The sequence below is a fragment of the Anopheles coluzzii genome, chromosome 2 (genome assembly GCF_943734685.1).
Source record: "Anopheles coluzzii chromosome 2, AcolN3, whole genome shotgun sequence".
Lineage (NCBI taxonomy): Eukaryota > Metazoa > Arthropoda > Insecta > Diptera > Culicidae > Anopheles > Anopheles coluzzii.
Genome location: NC_064670.1, coordinates 50014403 through 50027865, shown reverse-complemented (window position 1 = coordinate 50027865; position 13463 = coordinate 50014403). Strand labels below are relative to the sequence as shown.

The window sequence follows — 13463 nt, the reverse complement described above, 5'->3', positions numbered from 1 at the left end:
TCAGGGTGCCGTTGTTGGTTTTGTTTATGGCTGTTAGTTTGGGGTTGGCTTTCTCACTATTCCGCTTCCTGTCCGCTGCTGCTGGAGCTGGGAATCCTATATTCAGGGTCAAAACTTCGATTTTTATGAGCTCAATCAAGCGATCATAAAAGCAATAATGCGAAGTAGGTAAACATGTCCGATTGCATCTGCGCTGTCCGCACCGGGGCCCCGGTGCTAGATGCTCCGATCCGATTACCACCCGTCGGGCGGCGAGATTGATGGGACTGGGAAGTAGCGGCCTGCCCGCTGGCGGATCGCGCCCTGCTGGTGGCTTTGTTTGGAGCGTGTATGAGTGTTCGAGTTTTTCTTTCGCCCTTTTGCGGCGTTTGATGATCGGCTCGGGGCACACTCTAGTTGGGCACTTTATTGGCATGGAGCGAGCGATAGCAGAGCTCGCACTGGGAGGGTGCGTTGTGACAACAGTTGGGGTCTCTGATGATGGGGTTTCATCTTTCGTTGCTTTCACCGCGATCGGCAGCATCCGCCACCGATACCGGGCCGGGCAATGATGCGAGCACAGGTGAACGATAAATGTCGATCGCCCGCCGGAGGCACAATGATCGATACGAGGGCGAGCATAAATCAAGCGCACGGAATTGACGCGATCGAGCCGTCGAAATTATAGGCTTTTCCTGCGCCTCTCGCTTCTCGCCACCAGGACACAAACCAAACACGCAGTCAGTGGGCCCGGGCCGAGCGCCACAGCAAACAGCATAAACGTAAGGCGACAGCCGATTGGCACTCATTTGCACTGCGCGATGACGCAGCAAGTATCGCTGCTCGCTGGATTGGGCCCGATGCAGCAGCCGGTGCAACCGTGCAGCAGCGAAATGATCGCCCTTGTGCCCTTGTGGCCGTGGCCGGCTTCTGCGCACATGATTGGCATGCACGCGAAGTGGCGATCGAGCGAAGAGCGAGCATTTCAAAGCGAATGAGTTCGGTGCAGGGGCAGCTTCCTTCACACATCACGGGGCCTTGTAATCGTCCCTCTTCCCCCACGCGGCTATCGACTTACACAGCTGGGCAGGACTAACGAGCAAACAGCTTGGGCAGGCGCGTATCACAACATCCCTGTGCCGATCTGATAGCGTGCCAAGCCAATCCGTCGAAACGGAAGCTTGCCAGAATTGGTCGCATCGTTTGCTCGCATCTGCAGCAAAGTCCCGGACGAAACCTACACACAGCATCCAAGTGTATTGAGAAGGTAGCAAAATGAGTGCGAAAGAATGCAGGGCAGGATGGTGGTGGGCAAAATGAATAGCTATCAACTCTCCGAAGAAGCGGCCAGCGCGCGCCCAGCATCCGGGCGCACAAAAAGGGTAGGGAAGCGGCAGTATAAAGTTCGACATGAGCACAAACCCCAAACTGAAAAAAAAACTCGGCCGAGCAAGAAGAAAAGATCGAGTGAATATTATTATGATAATTAGGTTCCAGCAACAGCAGCAACAGCAGCATCAGCAGCCACAACCGGTTGCAAGCAACTGAAGCTCACCTTTCGCGTCTATTCGTACACCGATCTGCCGGCGCGTTTTTGTTCGACACGGTGTGAGAGAGCAGGTCCGCGGCAGTGCGCCTGCGGAGCACTCCCCATGTATCCTTTACTACTTTGCTTTAATAACAGTAATTATGGTTCCGAAATTTTTATATTCATACTCATCGAAGTGGCCCGGGCCGTTGTTTGGCGTGTTTTGGGTCGCTCGGTTAGACGAAGGCGACGTTTGCGCTTCTCTCTTTCCCTTTCAGGTTTTACTGGATTGAGTTCTGCTCTCGTTTTGTCTCATGTCGTCGGCATTCCCTTCCACGGCCCATCTTTGTTGATAGTTATGTTTTTTCTGTTGTGTTGTGTTGTATCATCTGGTTTCTGGTGTTTTGGTCCATCGCCTGAGCCACAGCATCATCATCGGAGGGACTCAATTTCGTAGAATTCATCATTGGACTGGAATTCATCCGTTTGCAGGTGGCAACAACACGCTCGCATCCGACAATTTGCTATGAGGTTGCCCATTTTGTCCTGACCAAAAAAAAAGAGAAGAAAATCTTCCCCAAAACGCACACGACATTCCGTGCAAGAATCAGGCAGGGGGACTGTCACAGCACGTTGGCACACGCTCTATGCTGGGCTCTCTTCGCAAACTCGATTCGATTCGATCGAGTTTTGTTGCTCTGTTTCTTTTTGCGTTCATTTTTCTTGATGCAGAAACAGAAATTAAATGTCGCTCGGTTGTGTCGTTTTCTTTGCCTTTCCCCTCTCCTCTTCCGCCCACTTTCGCGTTTGTGGGCTTCCCGTCCAGCCACGTAATGTTGGGCACGATGGTCACGAAACGACTTGCTTGCGCGAGAGAGCGCGCGCACGCGGGCACACGACGCATTGCTTCGCATTTGAAACCGTTTTATTTCGACCATTCGGTGCCTTCGGGCACCTGTGCCAGGGCGTTTCCTTTCCACGCCACACCACCCACCTCTTCTGCCGTCCCTCCCCAGAACGTTACGCATGTTTCGTGCTCGATTTTGTACACACTGACGGGGGCAGCAAACCCGTTCCCGGCCCGGGCAAAGTGCGCACCCGAGGGCGTACGGCAAGATGCAGCTGTCTCCGGTGGCGAGATCCTTTTGCTCCGGCCGGTGGAGCTGGCGTTTTCGTTGCCGTCGTCTGTTCGGTCGTTTTTCTTCCTCTTCCGTCCTCCGTTCCTCCCATCACCCCCTTTGAAACGGCAAACGGAGGAAATTCCATTCGCGCGAGAACCTGCTGCCAGCAAGAACGCAAACCGGGGAACTGTCTTTTTGCGCGGACCGGCCTGTGTGTCCTGTCCTCCTTTCCCGTTGTTTGTGTGTGTGTGTGCAGAAGGATGGCAAAATTGGAATGTTATTAATTGCCTACCTCGCGTGTGTGTGTGACTCTATAGGACGAGCCCGGCGGGCAAGGAAGCGTTCGCATTGCGGGGCCAATGACCACACAGTCGACAGATGGACACACACACACACAAGCGCGTACATTTGGTCGTTAATATTCTTCCATCGCGATCGTAGAAGGGGAGCGGTGTGCTCCTCTTCCTGTCCTTTTGGACTCCGCCAGTCCGGGGGGAGGACGTGGACAGGGAAGGTGAGCCCACCGGTGCGAAGATACGCTGAACCAGATAAGGTTCGGAATTGATTACAGGAAATCAAATTTCGATGTTTTCTCGGAGGGTTTGTTTTTTTGTATTTAGTTTCTGTTCCCGTTTCATCTCGCAAGTTCGCTCTCACTCGGCCGATTTGGTTCGGATTCACATAATTTCGTGAGCCCTGGGGGGCTGGGGCCACCAACACCAAACCGAAAGAGCGCACGGCAGCGGCTGATGCAACCTGTTCGTTTGGCCGGTTCGGACGCTATCTGTCCTGTAGCTGTCTCCAATGAAAGTGGAGCAGCACCGGTCAGCATACTTGAAGGGACACCGTTTTACCGCCGTTCGCTCCAAATTGGGCGAGAGGAAGTTGTTCGGGTGAAAAGAAGAGACAAAAAAAGCACCCAAAACACAGGAACGGACACGGAAAGGTCAATCAATAATTAGTGAAAGGTGTTGCCCGAATTTTCAACCACACCGAACACCAAAGTAGCTCCCGGGTCCCCGCGAACAGAGTAATGTTACCATGACAAACTGTGGTGTGGTTGTAGTTGCAGGGCAAGAGCGCAAGCAAACAAGCGTAGCGGAGCAGTGGAGCCTTCCGACGCCACCACGGTCTTGGTTTTCCCATTTCCGGCCATCGTGGACGTACAAATTGGCGTAGCAAACGTGTGTGTAACGTGCCTTGGTTGTAACAATAATTGGGACTGCATACGTCAGTCATCTGTAACGACATGTTTCCCTTTTAAATGACACTTTTAAACCGCGAGCCTGCCTGCCCCCGCCTCGCCATTTGCGTCGCCCGTGGACTAGTGCAGCCTTATAATTAAGCTTCTCACACTTTAATTTCTTTAGTTGGCAGCTTTGTTCCTTGGCCCGTGTGTGTGTACTTGTTGCCATTTTACCACCACCAAACGTACCGCGCACGAACGGCGGCCGGCGCACATGTGTGTGCTTTGCAAAGTTGATGCACGTGCAAAACGAAACCGCGTGTGTGGCTGTGTGTTCACCTATGTGTGTGCACCTGTGTGTTGCCCTTTTTTGTGTTTCCACACTTTCTGCGAAATGCACTTTACGTGATAGAAAAAAGGGGACAGGGGAGCAGCGCAGCATGAGCAAAGCACAATAGCCATGCACAACGCCAACGGGTTCGAGAGCGCCGGGCGACGATGAAGGTGCATCGTTTGTAATGGAATTCATTTTAGAAATGAAAAGCAAAACACGAAACCCGCGCGAAAAGATGTGGAATGATATTTATGGCTGTTAGTGGGAGGGAGCTTTTCCCCTCCTTCAACTGCAAATCCGCCTTCCATGCTATGCTCGTTGGTGGATTTAAATCGCTCCTTCACACTCCCTATGTCTATCTCCATAATTGGGAAAAAGAAATAGGCACGTATCACCTGAACTAGTTTCGTTGTGGTGAATTAATGCAGCATTCACAGTGGTAAATGATTGCGAATCGATTTGTCAACGCTCTTAGTGCACGAACGCGAATGCTTCTCGCTTCCCTCGCCCCGAGTCTTCGCACGATCATAAGTAATAAATCTTGCTCGTATCGGCCAGCGAAAAGTGGCCGACGCGGTTAGTTTTGCACCGCCACTATTTCATGCCCACTGATAAAAAGGGCAAATTGTGGGGCGCTTCTTGGGCCCCGAGGCACCAACACCGGGCGGAATGAGCGCGTGGTAAAGCAATTTGCAACGATGCTTCGTCGGGTTCGTCTTCTGCCACTCCGGGTCGGCTGGCGACAAGTGATGTTTTCATCCATTGGGGGGCCGGCGGTGTGGAGGTGGAGGTTGCTGATTGCATTCTACGCCACTTTGGAATGGCACGCCGACCAGGGCAAGGATTGATTAACCGGACTCATCCATCACCTCGGGGTGTGTAGAATGGCTTTGGTAGTTGTGATTGCTGTTTTGTTTCTGGCCTCGCCCAACCATTGCTGGCGTGGAATTTACATGCCCGGCATATGTTCTGGCGCCGCGCCGCTCCCCATCGTCAGCGTACGCACGAAACCACCCCGAAAGCACTCGCGGCAAAATCTCCGCACTGAAGCCCAGCCTGGGGCCTGGGGGGTAATTTTCCATTTCCGATTGCTTTTATTTTTTGCGCAACTGCCGGAAACCGATTTATGGATCGAAAATAGCCCCAGGGCCAACGCCCGTGGGAGAGGCCATATTTGCGCATATGCATACGGTGCCCGAAATGAGGCTTCTTGTGTTGCCCCTCGTACGCGAGGAACTCACTCGCAGGAGCTGGATTTGATTTACGGTGGCAAACGGAAGTCGACGGTTAAACACCACACCGGCTGGCGCACGGGAGCGATGGGATGCTAGATCGTTCGATGCGATCGATAACGATTAAACGGCAGAAGGTGGTGCAAAATGGAATTGATATGAGTGAATCGTATGTGTGTGTGTGCGGGTAATTACTGCCAACTGTTCCCACTCTTGGCCTACGGCATCTTCACCCTGGAGGGGCTTCCGCAGAACAAAACCACGATCGCATTACCGGGTGAAGCCTCCATTCCGGAAGCACTGACGGCGGCAGCATGTGGTGCGTCTGGATGATAGGGGGAAATTAAAATGCCGCTTTTACGTGCACTGCACTGAGATCGTAAAAATCCTTGACATGCGAGGTCGCAAGGATCACTTTCGCTCGGTTGTGACAGATTGTCGGTGCGCGGGCGCGTGTCCTGCAGCCGCGTGCTGCAGGTCTTTGGTTTCAATTACGTCACCGCTGCTGTTGATGATGGCAGGAATTCGATATCACTAGAAGGAAACCTAAATGCACACACACAGGTTGGGTTTGAAATGACATTTTAATTGCCGTCGCGTAACGTCAGCTGGTCACGCGGGCGCAAGACACTGTCGCTCGCTCGTTCTTGGGTGCGGGTTTACCTTTCGTTTGTATGTTTTCCGCCGACACTGACGCTGGGTGGCATCTGGCGGCGCTCTAAGCAGACGGTGACGATCGACGGTCGCTCGTAGGGCAATCTCATCGCGACCGGTCGGACGGACGGACGGGGACCACACGCGGTTCAACCTGTGTGTCTGGCGATCGGTTTCATCGGTTTCATGTGCTTTCGGCTTCTGATAACCAGATGGTAGGGTGGGAGAAGAACAAAGGAAGCCCGATTGATTCGGGACCGGCTGCCGAGGGTCTGTCGGCAAACCCTTGTAGGTGGTGTGTTGTTCTGGGGTGTTTTTATGTTGGAACCATAGTGGATGTCATAGAAGATGTGACTAATAATTAGATGCTCTTAGTTGTTGTTTATTTGAATTTTTGGAATGTCGACAACTGAAGAAAGATCGGAGCTATTCGATGATTTTGTTTGAAAGCACAGACTTTTTCGGTGTTACTTCGGAAGTGAAGGTTCTCTATTTTTAGAACAAGTCCTCTAAGCCACTCATCAAAGCCGTGAGTTAATCTATGAGGAACTTGCTTGGATAAAATGGAGAGAGGAAGCACTCAATCGAACCGCGAACCGGATCGACCGAATCGTATCAAACCGAGAAAAAGGGCCCCCTTCAGCCCCTCTTGGTGGGCAGGAATGCGGGCGGGCTGAATGTTTTTAATCGCTTATGGTTCCTCGGTCCAGTGCGCCCTCGATTTATGGTCAGCCCGATAGAATGGAGCGAACGTGAGATCGGATGAGGCACCGGTGAAGACCGTGGCTCGGTTCCCCTTTCCTAATCTCGTTCCGTTTTTCCCATGTGAATCCCGGCGATGCCGGCGACGGCGGTGGCGGTTCAATCAATCTCGCGCGAAGACCGCGACTAATGTGCAGCCAAAGTCGCGTCCCGCGATACGGATGCCGATGATGATGATGATGATGCATCAACGCCACCCGGTCTGAGCAATGATCAGTCGCGCGGGACCCATCCGGTATCGGTATCATTAAGTCGCACCCGAATTATCCACAGCCCCGCGAGCACGGCCGGGCGGGCTCTTCTGAGGGAGCCAAGCCGGTCGCGGTCCAGCGTCGAAGTGTGCCTAATTCAGTTACCATCATCACCGCCGCTGCTGGGTGTCCCGAGACGGGTGGCAAATTATCGTTATTTAGTATTGGAGGTATGTATGTGTGGGGAGATGGGGGGAGGGGGGCAATGGGTACCCTTTCGGTTAAAAAAAGGTAAGTTCACCGAAAATTCCACAGACGCGCACTGTTTGAAAGGGGACACACACAAGTACATCGTCGTCGTCGTCGCGGTCGTCCGTCGGCAGCCGGCACCTCTAACAACAACAACAAAAAAGCGTCTTTTATTCGGTAATGGCCGTGCGCAACCCCGGGTGCTGAAAGAATGCGCCTTACGATCGCAATAGGGCCAGAAAGTGACTCCCCAAGACAAGACAGCACCACCCTTGCGCCGTAAGCGCATCGACACATTCCACCCCTTTTTCGGGCGTGCGGGGGCCCATTAGCAACCGAATTAGCTTTTTATTCGCAGGCAGCCGCTGGGCCCGTGATTCGGGAAGCGGGCCAGCGCCGTTCGGCACTGTTCGGAGCGTGTGAGGGAACGGTAAATGCTTGCCGAGTTCCCCGCGTGAGCCTTCTAATGGCGGTTGCTGAAACTGACCCGAGGGGGGAAAATCCAGCCAGCCAGGCCTCTGCACAGATGCGGATGTAATCCGGTATTTCGTCCGGCATAGGTGAAGAATGAAATAATAAGCGAAATTAATCGTAATGATATTTAATAACAGTAATACGCGCGGCCTAAAAGCTTCGCACACAAAAAGCTTCTAGATGGAAACCCACCAAACAGCTAATAGCAAAAGCTGGATGGAAACGGACAAAAAAGGGGGTTGAAAGAAAACACACCCCGCTCTCAACGGGCACGGGGCCCGTCGTTTCGGTGTGTCCGAGATTGAGAGGCACCAAAAACACACGATCGTGAAGATGCGCCACACACCGATGGGGTGAATTTAGATAGAGAGGAAGGATTGACATCGAAACCACAACCGACAGCCGACGACAATGTCTTAAACCGCGACAAAACACGCAAACACACGATCATGATCGTATGTTGGGGTTTGTTTTTTGGTCTTTCGTGTGTTCGCGTGGTTCCGTTTTGTAGTGATGCGGCATTTTCTTGCGCAGTTGTGCGCCCGTTTCCCAACCGATCGAATCGCACGTAATTGTCACCTGCGCGAAACAATAGTCCCGCGCAAGGAAGCCCAACATTATCCGCACTTATGTTGTGCCGGTGGCTGGCTGGTGCTACGGTTTGCACACGGTGGTAGCACGCACGTGTAAGCAGCTCACGGTTTTGCGCAATCATTACGCGGGCGAGGGACGAATTCTCGGGGGCGATGAACAAAAAAAAAACGTCCAAACTTTTCGTGGTTTTTGTGTTCGTTAATTCGGGAATGGAATGTACGATTGTTTTTTGTTTCCCCTCGCCTGCTCAGTTGGGTTATCATTCCCCGTCCCGGGCGAGGGCTGTGTGATTTCATTTCTAATAATGGTTCCGCGTTGTTGACTGCGTGCAATGATACTCGCGTAGCGTCGGGCACGCAAGAACAGCGCAACCAAGCAGCATGCCGGGATCGTTAATAAGCGAAGAAATGGGGGTCCCCGAAAAACCAAAGAAAAAATGATCGTAGTAGCCGGGTTTTTGCTGCTGTTGTTGTGCACCAGTGGATGTTGTTGAGACGAAGATTCGGTGTTTTTTTTAACTTCAACTCACTTAATCCGTTCGTCGCTTGGGGAGAATTGTAATCACCGAGTGACCACCGAATGTCGCAATCTGATCGAACCGTAGCAACAGCAGCAAACCGCTAATCGACCGTTGCCTTTGAAGCTTTTGACACCTACGCACCGAACCTGCTCGCGTCCGCAAATGTCCGAGACGTCTTGGAGACGACGACGACTCTTTGCCATACCTTCTCTCCAGAGGGTTGGGAAACAAGCCGCTCGGGCACAACTTTCCCGGGAGAAGCTGGCGGATCTTGATTTTGCTTGGAGCTGTGCTTTAGCCATTGCGAATCTGGCAACTGACCGGTGTTGAGCTCGTTACTCTGGCATTAAGCGAGGCGTTGTCGCACCACCACCACCACCACCATCATCATCCCCAACCAACTACGGTGGCGTGTGATAAATGAGCTCGAACGCTCGAAAGCTTGTCGCGCGCTTGGTGTGAGCGTTGCCGCGCGTGGGTTTTAGCCGGTTCGACGGCGGCGGCGACATCCTACAGGTCCTTGCCGCAGACGACGATGTCGCGATAAACCGGGCGAAAAGAAGGAACCAGCGATTCGCGTTGGGGCGCATTGAGATGCATTATTATCGCGTTTCTTCGTTTAGTTTTGTTGTTATTGTTGGCTTAAAGCTTTTTGTGAAAGAATGGGGGTTTGTTTTTTGTTGTTGTTGTAAGTGAGACTGACTTTTTGCATTCCTTTGCGAAGCGCGCGTGGGTTTTTGTGTCTGTGCGCCTGTCCGTGCCTGCTTCGCGATCGATCGCGCGCATTGTCGCAAGGATGACATTCTCCAGCCACGCGAGACCGCGGAGCGCATATTCGGTGCGTGGGAATGAATTCTTTCCACCAGCACGCCAACGGCCCTGTGTGTGTGTGTGTCGCTGGGTGTGTATGTTTATATAGGATTTTATTTTTATCTTTTTCCTCTCCGCCATCATTTCCAGTTTGCTGTCTTGCACTTTTGATCGCTTTAAGTTCCGACCTCCGCCGTCGCTGTGCGGAGGCGTATTTGAAGGCGACGAATCGGGCAGAAAAGACACAGCCGCTTAGACAGACGGGGAGAGAGAGAGGGGGATTGCGAGGAGGACTACAAAAAAGACAAACAAACTCACCTCAAGTCTTCTAATGCCTTTTTTTCCTTTTCAGTCTTCTTTTGCCGCAGCGCAACGAAGCTATTACTTAAACGATAGAGCCCCCCCCGCCTTTGGCCATCGCCTGAAGGTGAACCACTTTCGGTGCAACGCCGCGTGTGTGTGTGTGTAATGTCCGGGATCGAATTTACATATTGACTTTCGGGCGGTTAGTTTCCACGAGGACACTCTGCCGGCTCGTGGCGTGAATCATATCAACACTCCGCGCGACCCAATCGCCTTACGCTGCACACACACACACATATGGGGGTAGCTTTTAATTGATTGAAAGCACTGCGGGAGTGCGATAATGCGGCAAGGAAATTGATTACCGACCGCACACCATGGGGAGATGTCGATCGATGTAAGTGCGAGCAGTTACAGGGTTTCACCATTTACACCGGAACGCACTGGCATCGTTGACACATAGAAAACAATCAATTTCAAATCCCATGCCTTTAAAGAGGGCTTTGAAAGTCATGTAGGAGAGTGTGTGTTAAACAGAGGAATACATAGAAACTAGTGAGTGGAGTGAGAAATTCTTCTGGAAACATTTTGCATACGCTCTAATGATTCATGCGGTTCCAAAGCCGGAACTCATTGTGCAGTCGCTGGCAATGATCGAATTCCTTTTCTCCCCTGCGTGGCAATTGAATTAGAACGTGGCAGCGCGAGTTTCCGCTCTCACACCCCCCTCATCATGCACCCGAACGTGCCCGAAAAACATGAAAGGAAGTGCGGCATCGCTTCAAAGCGTTTGCCTTTAGTGGCTTTGATATTTCGCCATAACCGCCTACCCATCGGCACATAGCACATTAGCATGGTGCTGCCCGGGTTTGCTTCCACATGCTCGTGGACTCGTCCTGGCTCCACGTTCCCTTGCAGCCAGCGGCCTCCAAACGAGCTCCGCTCAGCTCCAGAAGCATCTGTGCGTTAAACGGTATGTCAAACATATGATTAGATTAGCTTTCTCAGCGCGCACCGATGGAATGTTTCGTTCCCCTGTTTTCTTTTTTTTTTTTGTAGTTCCCGGCCAAAGCTTTCGAGCGTGCAGGTGCTAAATGGTGGCGGCTGTGAAACGTCATAACTGGCTCACGCGTGAGTGAGCGATATTTGGCCAAGCGATCGTGGTGCTGTGTGCGGGAAAGAGTAAACGGGGAAGCTCTGTATCGCCCTTCGCTGGCACTAAAAAGCCACCACCGGACGGAAAGGTGCGCCATGAATCATGCGTGAGTGCACCTCGCACGGGGCTAGTCATCGCGTCAACTGGCGCTCGAGACGATGGTGCACTTGGCGGTACCGCCAGATGGGGCGGTAGATTCTCGCATGAGATGAATGGAAAACCCCCCGCTCTTGCAAGCAGTAATGACTCGTCGGCGGCAGAAAAGACGTCAGCAGTGCGGGCGGCTTTCTGTGCATTATGCATCCGTTGAAATGCATGAGATGCTGGCACGAGATACGAGCTTTGACGCAAGACGCATCGAGCGGAAGCGGGAGATTTGTGTTGGAGAGACGGAGCAATACTTACATGGATGCACGATGACGCTGACGGCGGTGAGTAGCGCGAGCAGCAGCAGCTGCTGCTGCGTAGTTGCCGAAGAATGCCCCATCGGGAAGCCCCACGATCGACCACGGCGGACGATCGTCAGCATCTTTTGGGAGCCGGACTGGAGGAGTTTTGGGGGAAGCGCGTTTTATCCGCACGCAGCACCGAATAGTTCGCTTGTTTGGCCCGGGCACGCTTGTTCGGCGGCTAGGCTTCTAGTCGATTCTTGAGTTTGATATTCGGGGGAGCTCCCACGGGTACGCACACGCTGGCTTCCGCCTGGCGCTGTGTACCGCGCCGGCAAGCTTTTGTTTTAATGAGCTTTTCACAATTTTTATGGCTGCACGCCATTCACCGCACCGCCCGCTCCTATGGTGGTGGTTGCGATGTGGTGCCTGTGGTTTTCGGGCGAAACGGACGGAAACGCGGTACACATTCGAAATTCCAGCCGCGCCGATACACTCCCGGCAAGATGTCTTCCCGCGTCCAAACCGCCCGCGGAAATGGGGGAGGGAGGGGGGTGGGGGTGTGTTTTTGAGGGTGAGTCGCAGGACGCGAAACAAAACGCACCGGAACGCACTTACTGCCCCTCCGCCGCAAGCTTCAAACGCGATGGAGGCGGCTTTTCGAGGGCAGACCTCGTCGAACAATTGACTTTTCTAATCCATAAATTAAGGAAATCTCATTAAATGATACATTTTCCGTTTCCGTTTCGGTTCGGTCGGGTTCGTTGCTTTTGAAGCCGCCGGGGGAAGCGCGTTAGAGATAGGCGAATGTGCACAAGCACGCAAAGTTTAACCTCGGCTTGGGAGCGGCGATAGAATCGCGGATAAGGTAACCGACCGTTTCCGGGCAGAAGCACACTCTAACACAACGCGGGGGGGCACACACGCGATAACCTTTGCTGATTGAATGATTTTCAATTAAATCTTTCACCTCACTCACTGGCGGAACTTGCGCACCACACTAAAAGCACTGCACACTGAAAAAGCTGGAACCGCCGCGGGTTTTATTTTCCAGATCGAATACCGTTTCGCGATCACTATCTCCTCGCGCGCGCGGTCCCGCGACCCGCAAATGACTAAGCAGCGCGCGATGAATGAAACCACGATCTCACCCCACGTTTTGGGGCAAGCACTTCGCACACAGTCGATTGAATGAATCGAACAAACCACACACCACTGCTGCTGCACTGAAGGGAGCACCGCGAGATGATGGAGATCAATACGTTTGTGTGAGTCGGTTATTGCGATTGATCGCGTGTTGCGCAAAAGCGAATTCGAGATGCGGGAATGGGAAGCAGACGCACGCGCAAAACCGACCGGCGATCGCAAAAAGCGGAGTTGGTTGGTTTGCTCGCGCGAACCAACGGTGAACGTGTATGACTGACCGTCTTCGACGACGTGTTTCTTCAAACTGGCACGCCGTATACCGGGCCGGTGCTGCTGAGGCTTCCCTTTCGGTGTGCTTCAGGGCGGTCGAGGCTGTTCGTGGTTGTTTTTTCCCCCTCTTTTATTACCTTTTTCCCTTTTCTGCACGCGTTCTTCTTCGTCGCTGCCAGTGGTTGGTAACTCGGAAGCTCGGCGCAGGTTGTTGAGAAAGAAGCTGAGGATGAAGATGTATAGGTAGTAAAGTTATTTTCAAAACATTCGTAATTGAATGCATATTTATGTGTTAAAACTTTATGGTAGATTGTTCAACAAACACAAGAGATCTCTCTGAATGCACCAAAACAAGTTAGTTTCTTAGAGCTTAACATAAATGTATGTTTGACGTCAATTTGACATAGCTGTTTTACGGATTACATCACATTATAACCTATATGAAATATATCAAGCATAACCATGTACAAAATTTTAAACTATATATTATACCTTACGTTTTCGTTTGAATGTAGATTTAGTTAATGATACTTTTATTACGCACTCGAAGTCCTTAGGCTTTTAA

General features: G+C 52.2%; 1 protein-coding gene across 1 annotated transcript in view; it reads right to left on the bottom strand.

The window, feature by feature from the left end:
* The window catches only part of LOC120949487 (uncharacterized), a 35672-nt gene extending 22724 nt beyond the window's left edge, over window positions 1–12948 (bottom strand). Inside the window, exon 1 of the mRNA XM_040366815.2 lies at window positions 11499–12948. Within this exon, the coding sequence (XP_040222749.2) occupies window positions 11499–11622 (124 nt within the window). The 5' untranslated portion in view covers window positions 11623–12948. The remainder of the gene's footprint in view (window positions 1–11498) is intronic.
* Between the last annotated feature and the right edge of the window lie 515 nt (window positions 12949–13463).